We start from the raw sequence: 14,399 nt of genomic DNA on the forward strand, positions 1-14,399 counted from the left end.
AGCAAAAAGGCAATAGACACACCATGTAAGTAGGTACCTATTCAAATTTCAAGTAATTTTCTAACCAAAAAAAACACACTTTTCACCTCAATAAACGTTGTTTTTCTACTTCTCGAAACTAGTGTTTGCTCTCACTCTGCTCTGGGCCTGTTTGCTTTTCATTTTCAAATTTGAAAATTTAAAAAAACGGCCATTAAGTTCTAAAATTTTGAACTAAAAAAGTGAACAAATTTTTCAAAAACATCGTTTTTGTACCTCTAAAAATACGAATTTCAAAAGCTATTGCTCTCGCTTTGCTCGGGTCAATTTCTATCTCTTCTCTAAACCTAAAAAAAAAACATTTTTGAACTTCCATAAATTCAAAAGGAAAAAATAGGTAAGGATTATTCGTAAGCCCAAATGCGAATTATATCCATTGACAATATTGTCAATTCATCTTTTATTTCATTTTAAAAACTTGTCATTTTATTTGGCAAAATTGGTATTTTTTTCTTATGGCAAATTTTTTGTCCACCCCCTCTCAAAAAATCACCGAAAAAAACAGAACGAGAAAGATTGTTAAGGAGGAAAGGAAACATTTTGGGGGCCTCATTCGCTGCATACGCCGAGGGTCCCAAACCGACCCAGTCCGCCTCTGTCATTACCACATTGTTACGACAAAATTGGGAGGTGGGAGGGTAGTAGTTTGAGGTTAAAAAATGGTGCTACGTGCGTAAAAAATTGGGACTTTTTTTACTTGATAAATCCAGGTGGTGCTACACCCGGGAGAATTCTAAGCTGCCACCACTGTACTTGATCCAAAATCTTGGACATTTTTCCGCATTATGAGTGTGTTAAGAACTTTGTGGATGATTGCATAATTGTTTCGATTGGTTTTTGAAAGTGTTTTTAGAAGTTTTCTAGGTTTTGAAAATAGATATCAAAAATGAATTGATTTTTGCCTGATGATTATATTGAACCTTTTTAAATGAAAAATATTTTTTCGGAACCAAAACTTTCCCCTCGTTCCTCTCATTTAAAAAAAAAACAGTCAGATCAAAAAATTGACCGTATCCGAAGAAGTTTGATCAGATCTAATTAAATTTGAGCGAATTCAATTAAATCGGGTTTTAGATCGCAGTTTTGCAGATGGGACTAGATCTGACGAGATCACATCACATCCAATTATTTTTCCCTGGGATTAAAAAAAAAAACTTTTTAAAAATTGTTTATTAAATTTTGTGAATTTTGGGGAAATGGGATTCGAAGGATTGAGTATTCGGGGAATTAAATATTCGGGGAAATGCCCGTTCGGAATATTAAATTCGAGGAATGTCCGGGAACCCCTTAAAGAATAACATGAGGTCCAAAATTTTTAAAACTATTTCGTTGAGGTATTGGAATGTCGGAATTATTCGTGATATTTGAAAACTAACAAAGGAACCACTCGAGATGTCCGCCCCCTATTCGAATGAGACGACCACGATTTTTGGAAAGAAAATGGTCTGAAACACTCTTGTCCAAGATTCCCGCCATCGCCGTGCCATTCGCTCCTCAAGTTGGTTTCTCGATTTTTGAAAATCCAAAATTGACCATTTTCAGTGATTTTTGTTTCGGGGGGAGGGGGGAAATAGATAGATATTTATTCAATCAAAACGACGAAACGAACTGAATTTCACCTTTTTTTGGTCATTCTGGAGCCTCCAACACGATTTTAAATTTGTTCAGAATTTTTTCAAGTCAACAATTCAGAAATTAATTTGGAGCTTGAGTAAGTAACAGGCTGTATTTTTCATTTTTTTAAACACGAAACGCCAGAAATAGTCCATTTTTGAATTTAGTCAGAGGAAATCTTGGATAAGGAGGAGAGAGGCAGGAGAGATCAGACAATGCTTTTTCCAAAAATCGTGCTGTTGTTCAAATCGGAAACGAAAATCTCCAGAGTTGCCTTGGGAATAAAATGAAATTCACCATTGTAATTGATCCGGAAAATATTTTCTATGTTAAGCAGAATCGATGAAAATGGCATTCGAGTGTCATCCTACGTTTGATCAGAAAACTAAAGTGAAAGAGTTGGTAATTTTGAAATCAAAAAATTCCAAAACATTGAAAGCATAACACATTTTTAGCTAATAGGTAGGTAGGTACCTACCTCAATTATTTTCCGCCTCTTTGAAAAAATTTGAAAATTACGAGGAAAATGAAATCTTGCTAGAGAAACCAAATTGGCTGAATCCGGCGACATTTTATATTCAAGAAGTACGTAGGTAGATAGATTAGGTACCTTCTTAATTAATAAATCTAGAAGTTCCCTCTAAAACAAATTTTTCATCAATTTTATTGCAAATCCAGGAAAAAGTGGATCTGATTAGATTTACTTAATTGATTCTGGAGAAAGACCAAATCTGTAGATCAGATCTATTCAGATCTGGTTCTCAACTGTAATTATAACGTTTAGTTTTCTTGTTTATTGTGTAATTTGGTAAGGTTTATGTAGGGCTGAGATATTTATTTTCTAAAAAATGCTAAAATATTCTCTATAAATATTTCCTAAAAAACGTGAACTGAAATATGTAAAAATATGTCCTAAAAATCCGAAATACGCAAAAAAAAAATGCCCTTACAATATGGGTATCAACTATCATTTAAAACTAGCATAGTTTTTAATTTTTTATAAAACAAATTTTTCATTTTTCAAATTTTGATTTTTTGATTAAAAAAATTTTTTTTTAAGTTTTAAAATTTCGCTTGTTGTGCGAGTTTTTTATAAAATATTCTCCAAAACCAGTGAAAATTGCTGAATAATAGCCAAATATTACAAAAAAATATGATATAAAATATTTTTCTCAGCCCTATGAGAATCAATAGGTATTTATAAGTTGTTCCTTATATTGTAAAATAAATTTCCCCCGCCTCCTCGTAAGGATTTGGGGGCCTTTAAAAAAAAGTACCAATCAGGTCTGAACAGATCTAATCCGATCAAAACATTGATCTGACCAGGCCTCAGGCATAATTATGTCAATTTCTACGTAGGTATTCAAAGTCACTGAGTTCAAATAGGTATCTGTGTGTATATTTTGGATTTGATCCCTCAGCGTCTCCTCAATCCCCCGCCACCTTTCAAAAATGTTATAGATTTGAAATTATTCATTTTGAAAAAATTTTAAACCTTGGGTCCACGCTTTGGGTTTGGGTAGGTACCTCAATTGTTAAACTTCAATTTTGAATTTAGGAATGGCAATTTTTGCCCGAAGTATCAGTTTTAAAAGGAAACGCTCGTGCATTACTATAGATTCATGAAACTTTCCATGAAATTTCCATTGAAACAGTTTAGTCTTTGTACCTATGTAAGCAGACTTCAAGGTACGAACTCACTTTCAATTAACCTGTACATTCATCGAATAAGTATTTCAATTTAGATACCAATAACGAGTACTTATAGGTATGCGGAATACTTGTCTATAGATGCGAAGAGATAACAAGATACTTACATATTCCATGGGTTTAAGGTTTCGTGGACCCACTCGCGTGATGATCGTTAATATCGCGTGGATACAATAGAGAAAAACCAACGCATCGTGGGGGCGAAATATATCATAGTTAGAGGTACACAGTTACACATCTACATAGTACAATCGTCCATCATCCGGGAACACTTTCAAGTTCAGTTTCGATTAGCTAATTCTAATATACTCGTACCTATACTTCTGTCGAGAGCTTCGAGCTAAATTAAAGCATGATGAGTGAGAAAATAAGGTAATCGAGTTAATAGGTTGGGCTGACGACGAAGTGACGACTTGTAATCGAATATAGGTACAGAAACTATAGGCAGAAAAAAAAAAGATACCGATCTGGGTAAAATTTGAAAACTTTACATAATCCGGCCATAATCGGACAATTCAATTAAGTCGAACGAAAATTCCCAATATAAACCACACCTGTCTAAACTGTACAGATATATCGAACGAATAAAAATAAAAATAGAAAAAAATTCAACCACGAAACAGGTTCGAGCGAGAAAAAACAGACGAAAAATTATACCTACGATTGTCAAAACGATTTTGAAATGAAGATTTCTTTTAAAATACGGTGCACCCAACGCACCTTCGATCTAACGAAGAGAAAAAGAGATGGAGGAAAAAAAAGGGTTTAATTGAGCGTCAACGGCGATAATAAATTTCCAAGAGATGTAAATGACTTTGATACATAGTGCGTGGAATAGAGCAAGATTGTGGTTAGATGAGGGGGAGATGTAAAGCACGATATTTAACCCGAGCAATGAAAAGAAGCGATTCGATGTTTGCTGGCAGCTCTTTGACGGGGTAATTTTTTATCGAGTGCATTTTGTGATCGAAATAAGTAGCTGCGTGTACGAATAGACGCACGATGAATAGAGCTAATGCGCGAATTATATTCGTATTAATGGATTTAAAATCATACAAGTGTGTGGCGGAACTTGTGAAAAAAACACTATTAATTTACGAGAACATATTAAAAAACAATACGAATGAAAGGTAGGTAGGTAGGTAGGTAGGTTACTTTTCTGAATTACGTGCACGAATACGAGTACAATGTCAAGGTTTCAATGGCACGTGGTGTGATTTCCTTTCATCGCTATACATCTGAATCACGTTTCCTATTCTTACTCTTTAGTTGGCGCATTCCTGAAGGGTATTTTTTTTTTCGCATTCGATTCTACAATTTAAAAAGAACTTCGAATAAGAACGTTTCAATTGATGATATACTTATTCAAATCGTAGAAATTCGCCGGAATTCACTTTGTCGTTTGTTCAAACCGTTGGGGGTGGAACAGGTAAACAACCCGATATCGTGATCAAACAATACTTTAAACAGGTGTAAAACTACCTGTTGCCTGTTGGTGATTTTCTGATGAACTCGACCAGTTCATAAATCTGTGATCTGGCGCGTCAATGGGAAGTGCCTTATTGGGGAGTTTCGCGCCTTCGACATCAAAAAGGTGGCTTCTAAAGAAGGTACCGAGCCAAAAGAATTGGTTAAAAATAGTTTTAATAGAAGAAGAATAATTTTTGCACGTTCGAAGTTATGTTTTAGGAATAGTTAAATTATTAAAGAGGTGTAAAAATTGGTCAAATTTACAACTTAGTACGTGAGTATGGTCACGTTGCGACCTCTGGAAAAAATTCACATAAATAAAATTGCGAATCGTGAAATTTTTCACCTTAGGTAGGTATCTAGGTATCTGGATTTTGTTTCGTGGGAATCTCAGGTAGGTATTACGAGCAAAAATTGAAAAGATCAACTTTGAAGGATTTTTAATTAGAACCTTACATATGGACCACCCTGTATAAGATGTAATTGCATCACATGATGATCAACGGATCCAAATACCTACCTACGACGCCATAACTTCACTTCCATTTTGAACAGGTGCCTGATAGGAACTCGTGAATTTGTTGAATCATTTTTATCTCTAACACCATTTGTGATTCGTACTGCGCGAAAATTTAGATTTATATTTAAAAATTCGCTTATTTAATTATACGTTTGTTAACGAAAAATATACGACTTTTAAGCATCGATCGCAGCCGAAGTAATTTTCTAACTAATTAATTCCGCAATTTAAACCGACACGAATAAATTTCGCTCTAAGAAAGACATTGAAATTGAAAAATTCACGAACACGCCTACATCCATGGCTATCTATACTCACCTTCGACATCAATTTTAATTTCATCCCTTTACCGGAAATTATTATGAGTAAAAAGTTGTTCTGTATAAATGATGTGGGATCTTTTGGTTCGCATCTCGATTCTCGAGGTACGTATGTATTCGCTTCGCCTCCAGCTATGGTCTACTTCGAGTAGATTGGTTTTTAAAAAATGTGATTCGTTTGTATTCTTTTTTTTTCATCTTAAATTGCATCTGTATTAAGTTTAAGTACCTCTACCTACCTACATAAACATAATAGTGAATATGTACCTACATAAGAGATTAAGACGTTATCATATGGGCCAGCTTATCAACTTGCGGTTTGGCTATTGATGCATAATTAGTCATGTACAAATTACAAAGCATTCGTTATGTTAATGTTTGGTTTTTTTGATCAATTTGTTAACTTTTTGTTTGATGTCTTCAGAAACTGCTATATTAAGGGGGTAAAGTTTGCGAAAATTTATTGCTATGATACGAACGATGCTGATAACTGAGGAATTGATGAAACAGATGAACATTAATGAACAGATTCAAAATCCTCTTCTCCACCATTGAAAATAAATCAAATAGAGGAGGAAGTTATTTTTATATAGAAATAAAAATATATAATATATTGATAATTCACCGATTTTGAGAAAACCATTCTTGAAAACGGTCACATTAACTAATTTTTTGACACCTTGAGTGTGAGAAAATTGTCTCTTCGAACCCAAATTTCACAATTTTTAATTGATTGATGACTCCAGCGCGATTTCTCAAAAGAGCTGAAAGTGGAAATCACTGGGTACCTTTTTTGAAAACATCGACAATTTCTAAAAAAAAAGCAACTTTAATTTAAAAAATGACGATTTTCGATTTAAAAAAAATGACTATTTTTGATTTCAAAAAATAACAGTTTTAGAAAAAAAGAAATCGTTAACTTTTAAAAATTTTTGGAAAATAATGACAATTTGGAAAACATTGATAAGTTTTAAAATCAAATAACATTTTTTTGAAAGGAATGACGATTTTCCAAATTCTTTAAAAGAATTAAAATTTTTGAGAAAAAAGATGAATTTTAAAAAAAATTATATGTACTTTTTGAGAGAAAAATGGCAATTTTTTTAAAAATAGTGGCAAAAGTTCTCAGAAAATTTTATGTTTTTAAAAGAAAAAAGAATGACGGGTTTTAAGAAAAATAATGACAATTTTATTTTTAAAAAAAAGGATGTTTTGTGAAAAAAAATAATGACTTTCTGAGAGAAAAAATAAATAAGAATTTTTTTTAAAAATACATAGTAAGTTTCTAAAAAATGACATTTTTCTGAAAAAATTGGCAATTTAAAAAAAAAGTTTTGAAAAAAATAATTACATTTTTAAAAATACGATGTTTTACGAGAAAAAATGATAATTTTTGAAAAAATAATGACAGTTTGGAGGTAAAAAATGGAAATTTTTGAGAACAATACAATTTTTTGGAAGGAATAAAAATATTTTCGTTATTTAAGGAGAACAAGTGCTACTTTTGCTCCCGCTTCTGATTTTTGGAAGTAAATACTGGCGTTTTTCTCCCTCATAACGAAAAATAAATTATTTAACCCGGGAATAAGAGTGATATTCGACGATTTTGAATTACCTATTTCCCTCGTTGCTTGGCTCGGGTAATAAAACTCAAAATTCGTCGAAAATCACTTTTACTCCTTAGTTGAATAAACTACTATTAATAAAAACATAACCACACATTCTTATTAAATAATGGCATTTTTTTGCATAAAATACTCCAAACTTTTTATTACTTACAGAAGAAACAGGTTACAAAAACTTGAAGTTTTAAAATTTTAAACAATTGGTCAAAATTTGGTCTCGTATCTATGTATCTGGAATTCTGGATAGCTGAAATTTTAAGTACCTACAGCGTCTTTAAAACATATTTCTTTCCAAAATTAAACTGTGGTTCAATTCGGAGCCGGAGATTTCAAAAAAATTTCTTAAAATCGTCTTCAAAAAATCAAAAATTCATTTAAAAAATTGGAAATCTTCAAAAATTGCAGTAAAAGTTTAAGACACAAGAATAATTCAAATCTTGGGTATAGGCATTCGTCGTGAAAAAAATAAGTTACCTACTTACTGTATAAATTCAAGTATTACAATGAATTTAAAGAAATTCATCTCATTGCTCATTTATTTCATTTTCTACGTAAATTTTCATTTTTCCTCGAAGAATACCAGAATTGCATGAAATGGCAAAAGTGTAATTAGCTGCAATTATTTTTGGAAAAATGCTGAAAAAATGATAAATTAAGTACATATCTGATAAAAATGGTTAAAATTTTAGGATTGTTATAGAAGAAAATATAAAAGATCAACTTGATTTTTTGACATTTTTCCAGAGACGTTAAATTTTGTAGGTACCCTATATTTCCAAACTCCATTGGGCTCTATAATATTATAAATCGATATCTATAGTATGGTTTCAAACAAATTCTGGAACCTCTGGCGAGTTTTCGTACTTTCCAATATTGAAAAAATTGCCCTAAAAAAAAGTCGAAATGATATTCAACAATTAAATTTCAGCTTTTTACTGACAATATTTCCCAAACTTCAAAATGCAAAAGTTTTCTAAAGGTGAAAATGCGACCCAAACTCGATCACCATACCTACTTAAATTGATTCGAGAAGTAGAAAACAAGCTACATATAAACCAAATTTTAACGTTATTAAGCAGGTATAATTTCGCCAAAAATCAAAAAAATTAAATTCAGTACCTAGTACCTACATAAAATTTGTCCTGGTGGTATACATTTGGACCTTTTTTAATTTTGTTTTGTTTGGTTCAAAAATATTCCTATTCAGCTAGGTATATGGTATGTATTTTCCTCCACTCTCATCAGCCCATCTCAAAATCATTCTCTTTCATATCACTAAGTATAGATCAATGTGAACTATTTTTAGAATAATATTTACCTCAAATTACTGTATCATTCATCCTTGACATAAAAAATTCCCAATATTAATTTCTCAACTCAACTTATAATGAAAGGAGATCATAGGGTCAGCGATACACACTCATGACATATTGTGACACCTTTGACTTCGGTTCATCCAGTCACTGAATCGCTGCACACAAATCCTGAATACCTTATTCAATATCATACACATCCTCGTTAATCGAATCATGGAAAAATTCAGTCTCTGTTTACTCTTTTGATTGCCCCCTGCTCTCTCGTAAACTCTTCCTATTTACATAAACATTATTTTAAACTTACCTAAGTATTCATGTTTTTAGAAATACATGTAGATTTTATAAAATATATTTAATTGCACATTTAAGTAGGTACATACATGGAATAGATGGTATGGAATAGGCTCATATGGACCTATCTAAACACAAGTTCGCTACACACAGCTCACACTCATCATCGTTGTAGCCTATATGATTATCAGAATGGCATGAATTCTCTCATAGACTCTCAATAATAGTAATAATCGGTAGTTAATTATATGTACATACGAACATTACACATTTTTCCAAGTAATTTCGCAATAATTTATACGAATCTATAACATATCCTAGATCCTACAGAAACCTATCTGTATGCTTCGGTAAAAATAAAAATTGCCCATAGTCTTGGCGTTCGGTCCGACTAGTCATGTTTATGAATGACTTGATTTTAATCATAAGTCATGATGCAGACCTACAGTCGGTCATCGGTCACCAAGTTCTTTAACAAAATGTATGTAGCTATATTTTAATTAAACAGTAAGTAAGTATGTTATTTTCATATTATTCATATTGTATAGCGAGCCTATGTGTTAACCGGTTCGTCGTACGAATACTCGGCTGCGTAATCACGTTTCAATACTATCGTCGTATCACTTTTATAAGGCAATAGCACTTGTAAGATTTGATTGATTATTAATATCTTGGTCGGCATCTTCACTTTGCATATCCCATCCTGAGTTATGCTTTGTACAAGGCACAGAGACAGACACCTCTGTATGGATAGATATATCAGGTGAAATTCAAAATAGGCAATATATAATTATAAGGTGTATACAAACGATTATCTTCAGATATACGAGAAGGTACCTCCGGTGAATACTACCACTTATATAGGTACACTGAGCTACTCAATTACAACGTTTGTACACTTCCCGGTTATGATTATACGGTTCTGGTAGGTATTGAAAAAAAGAGGAACTTTTACAGCCTGTGTTCCGCGATCATCATTTTATTAATGCAGTTTCAGCCGAGATGAAGAAGAAAAAGCCGATTGTCGCAAAGGAAATGACTTGTTGCGAAAATATTCCAGCACCGTGTAAAAACCAGTTGCTGCTGTGGTAGTTTTCGCGATACCATTTATTATTCACGTCTGAGATCTGGAGAGAGTTAAATCGTGTTTTTATATCCCATTTATCTACGTATGTATACCTACCTATATGCTGATTAATTAAAATGGTCGACTGTGTTAAGAATTACAGAAGGTAATAAGGTTAATGGATGAGAGCGCGGTCAAGATGAAGAAAAAGGAAAAATACAGGTACCTTATCTATCGTCTGGCATTTTTTTTTCTAGGTATCGTGTCGAGAGAAAAATTATTCGGATTGAAAATACGAGTAGTGACGCTAGTCTTCGAGAATGCTTATAACTTTCTCGAAAAAATTATCAAAATATTTGACAATACTGGCAGTGGTTTATATTTACGCTACCGGGGTTTTTCTAGCCATGGGAAAAATCACCCATTGGCTAAATCTGACTTGAGGAATCATAGGTAAGTACGTATCAAAAAATCGATGCTGATTTTTGAAAGGATCGCTAAAAAAGAATGTTAGCTGAATCTCAGAAAACAATTTTGAGCTGCTGAAGGAGATTTTTTGTGAATTTTTGAAAATTACTAAATAACCAATTACATTGGTAGGGACCTAAGTGCGACAATTTTTTTCAAAAAGATGAATAAACCTTGAGATAAAACATTAGGTAGGTACCTACCTACTTTGGCAGTCGATTCACACTGACGTTGATCCTGATTCCCCCTCCCTCCCAATTGATTTTTATAATTTCCAAGCCGATCTGGAGCCACTAGAAAAAATCAACTTTTCTGCAACAAATTGAAATTGCGGTTCGAAAATCAAAATTAAATTTTCATCTCCAGATTTACCTACTTTTTTTTGCAAAAGATCAAAAGATGGAGCAGGAGTTCTTGTGCATTAAGCAAAATTTCATGCTACTAGTTGTTTGCCATTTGATTTTACCTACGTTCATTTTTCTACGTTTATTGAGGCTCAAAAATGAAAAATTGTCATTTAAATCACGTTTTTTTTTGCAAGATTTTGTTTTTTTGAGCATGTTGCATCGATAAATATACATAATGTTATACCTTAGAGTGTAACTAAATTTTTAATAAAATTTCGCAGAAGGCTCCCTCCCCGTTTTTTTCTACGAATTTTATTGTCAACCCCCTCCCCCAAAAAAACCAAATATGACATTTTTTTTTTGAATAAAATTTCACACACGCACCTACCTAGTGACTATTTTTTTAATGAAAGTTTCAAAATTTTTGGACCACCCTCTCCCGAGAACGAGAATTTTGAATTTTGAGCACGTATGGGCCCATTTCTCGGGTTGGGGTAGGGGGTCAACTCAAAAAAAATCGAGATGGTTTTACACATAAACTAACATCTCGGGTGAGTTTCATCAAAATTGGAGAAAGTGTGGATTTCACCATGTTATCCTGAAATAGGCTCTTTCATTTTCATTTTCATTTTCATTATTATTTTTATTGTTGTTTTAAAAGTCTCACATAATGTCAGGAAAGTTTGACAAAATGTCGAAAAATCATTTCTGAGAATTTGACATAATTTTAACAGTCCATTGTTCTTTCTTCTCTCGAAGTTCTTAAAAATCCTTTTCAATGTCTCTGGAAATGTTAGGAATGGTTTTTTTTCAACTTTTTAAATCTGACATAATGTCAAGAATTTAATGTAAATTTTTTCAACTTCTTAAAAGTCAAACAAAACATTGTCAAATAATATACGAGTACCTACCTGTACTCTAAATATTGGAAATTGATCAATTTTTACCAATTTTCTAAAAGTCTGCCATCATACGCATTCATCAAAGATTTTTCTCAAGTTGATGAAAATCAGATGAAAAAATTTTGCGAGCTTTCAAAACCCTTCGCAGGATTTTTTCAAGTTTTCAAGAGTCCGACAATGGAAAATTATATTTTTGAAAATTTTAGGTATACATAATTTTATTCATAATTTTTTTCCAAGTCTCAAAAGTAAAACTTGACGTCCAAAAGTCCACTTCAAATTCAGTGCAACTGGAAATGTCAAAAATATGTCATTTTTTCAGTTTTAAAAAATCAAACAAAATTCAGCATGACGCGAATCTGGTTTTCAAAAGTTTGTCAAAAATCCTCAAATCAACATTTATCTACACCTACATACAACTCAAAATTTGCTTCTGACGTGATATACTCTTTCATTGAACCAAATTCCAACTCGATCGAAGTCTACTGGTGGTTAAAAAACAATATTTTCAATATTGGATTTGAATCCACCTCCATGAACCTGACAAATCCATCGAAAAATCATAATAGGTACGTGCCTACCTGGTATCTACTCGTATCTACCTATCATAATATTTGAAGAGACAATAAAATTCGTACAGAATTCATTGAATTTTTTAGAATTTTATTTTAGTAAAATCACACATCATAAAAAAAATGAAATTTTCCCCATTGGAAAAAAACGTTTAAAATCTTCGATAGGTTTTAACTTTTAAGGTGACTTTGTTTAACCCTTTAATATTGCATATTGCTTGAAGTTTTGAGGCTTATAACATTTGGAGTGAAACGATTCTCATTTATCTGCTCCTAAAACTACAGCCGATTTCTATTTTGATTTTGGAGTCCTCAAATTCGAGGTTAGAGATACCTAAAATGAAATTTTATTTTTCTTTAATTTTACACTGTATAATGAATATGGTTCCATTCCTATGAGAAATTTTTTCAATTTTATATTTTTCTCAATTTTCAACTCGAATGCCTGGATCTAAAAAAAAAGAAAAAAAAACGATTTTTTAAAACCAGAAAAATTTTTCCATTTTAAGGTTGTTTGGAAAATCTACATAATATGAAAACTCGAAGATAATGTGATGATAATGCATCTTATTTTACTACCGAGTGCAAATGAAAAATTCATGATGAGGTGCCTAAAATAAGTGAACTCAATTTATGAAAAAATTAGGCCTTTTAGTTTTAGAAAGAAAACAACTGATGACATGTAAACGATTAGAAAATCAATTCTCTACAATTTTGATTCCTATAATTTTCATAGTAGAACCCTTTGTTCGGTGCTTGGAGCGTCCTAAAGTTTCAAACGTTCGATTCAAATTCCCAAATTTGCAATTTTTTTACATACAAATTGTTCAAAATAAAACCTCCTCCAACATATAAAATTGCTAATAGCATAAAATCTAAGAATTGAAAAATTAATTATAACCACAAGAGTAGGTATACCTAAAGTGTAAGGAGTATCTGACAAATACTTAGGTACACTTAAGTGAATTAAAGCTCGTAATCGTAACCTCAAATTCGCAGAATAAACCCAAAAATAGTGGCATGATCGTAAAACCACCTTCGTCGAGATAATAATTTAAATATATTTTATTGATATTTCGATTCTAAACTAGTTTTCCAAACGTGGTGATAAGACGAGGTTATCTCAGTTCGCAGGTACACGGTAATGGTAATTAAACGCGATCGTACAAATTATAAGATTTTCAATAGGTAGTCGGGTAATTAAAATTATGGCGAGAATTGGCCATCGCCGTCGTTATTGCCGGTGCTAAATCGAATGCGAATTTTTTCACGTACCTTTCACCGGGTGTCTTGACTAATGACTCTTTGGCCGTGATATTCTTGTAACGAATAAATTTCTCGACTTCACCCTGATGGGTCACACTTATGGCGAAAAAATTTTCAAATTCTGTATAATTCTTGCAACGATACGAAACCCAAGATATGATAAAAATGAAAAAATATAAAGTCACTTTCATGATAAAATAAAATTAAAATTAAATTTAAAAAAATCAATTATTCAAATAAAATTTAAAAAATAACGATAATGCAAGGTATTACGCGAAATCAGCATATTTTATTCGTCAAACTCCGAACAGCCGAACGAATCGCGAAACACTTTTTGCCGCCGAAAGCCGAACACGTAAACGCATCTCACTATCGATATGATCTGGAACGTTGGTTTGATTCTTAAATGTAACTGTACACATGTAAGATCCCTGAGTTTAAGTCGTTTTGGTGGCGTGATCTTTAAACTTGTTCTAGCGCGCTCTGCCATTACCGGCAAGAAACCAATGACTTGCGATTGTTAGTAAAATTAGCGTAATTTATAAATTCGCCGGTTTTATATTTCAGATGCTGGAGGAAAATTAACACCTGTGGTTAGACTACGTAAATTATCACGGTGAGCCCGACTGCCTGTGCCTGAGACTATAGAGCTTGGTGGAAGCGGAGATGATGAAAATGTACACGTTATTCGATCATGATCAGGTGATCAGTCAGCGGGCGAGGTGAGGTTGTGACGTGTAGATTTTCACATGTGATTATCTACCTATCAAGTCGTGAAAATTTTTTTTTTCGTGAAATGTTGAATTGTTCTCTGTTTGCAGTGACCTGCAGCAATTCCTACCTACCTAACAACAGTCATTCGCATGTTTTTCA

At 32.5% G+C, this 14,399-nt stretch overlaps 1 protein-coding gene across 1 annotated transcript in view; it reads right to left on the minus strand.

Moving 5' to 3' along the window:
• Window positions 1–13,981, minus strand: part of LOC135839811 (uncharacterized) — a 40,130-nt gene extending 26,149 nt beyond the window's left edge. The window contains exon 1 of the mRNA XM_065356023.1: window positions 13,536–13,981. Within this exon, the coding sequence (XP_065212095.1) occupies window positions 13,536–13,717 (182 nt within the window). The 5' untranslated portion in view covers window positions 13,718–13,981. The remainder of the gene's footprint in view (window positions 1–13,535) is intronic.
• Window positions 13,982–14,399: the final 418 nt, after the last annotated feature.

Source organism: Planococcus citri, chromosome 3 (genome assembly GCF_950023065.1).
Source record: "Planococcus citri chromosome 3, ihPlaCitr1.1, whole genome shotgun sequence".
NCBI classification, from domain to species: Eukaryota; Metazoa; Arthropoda; class Insecta; order Hemiptera; family Pseudococcidae; genus Planococcus; species Planococcus citri.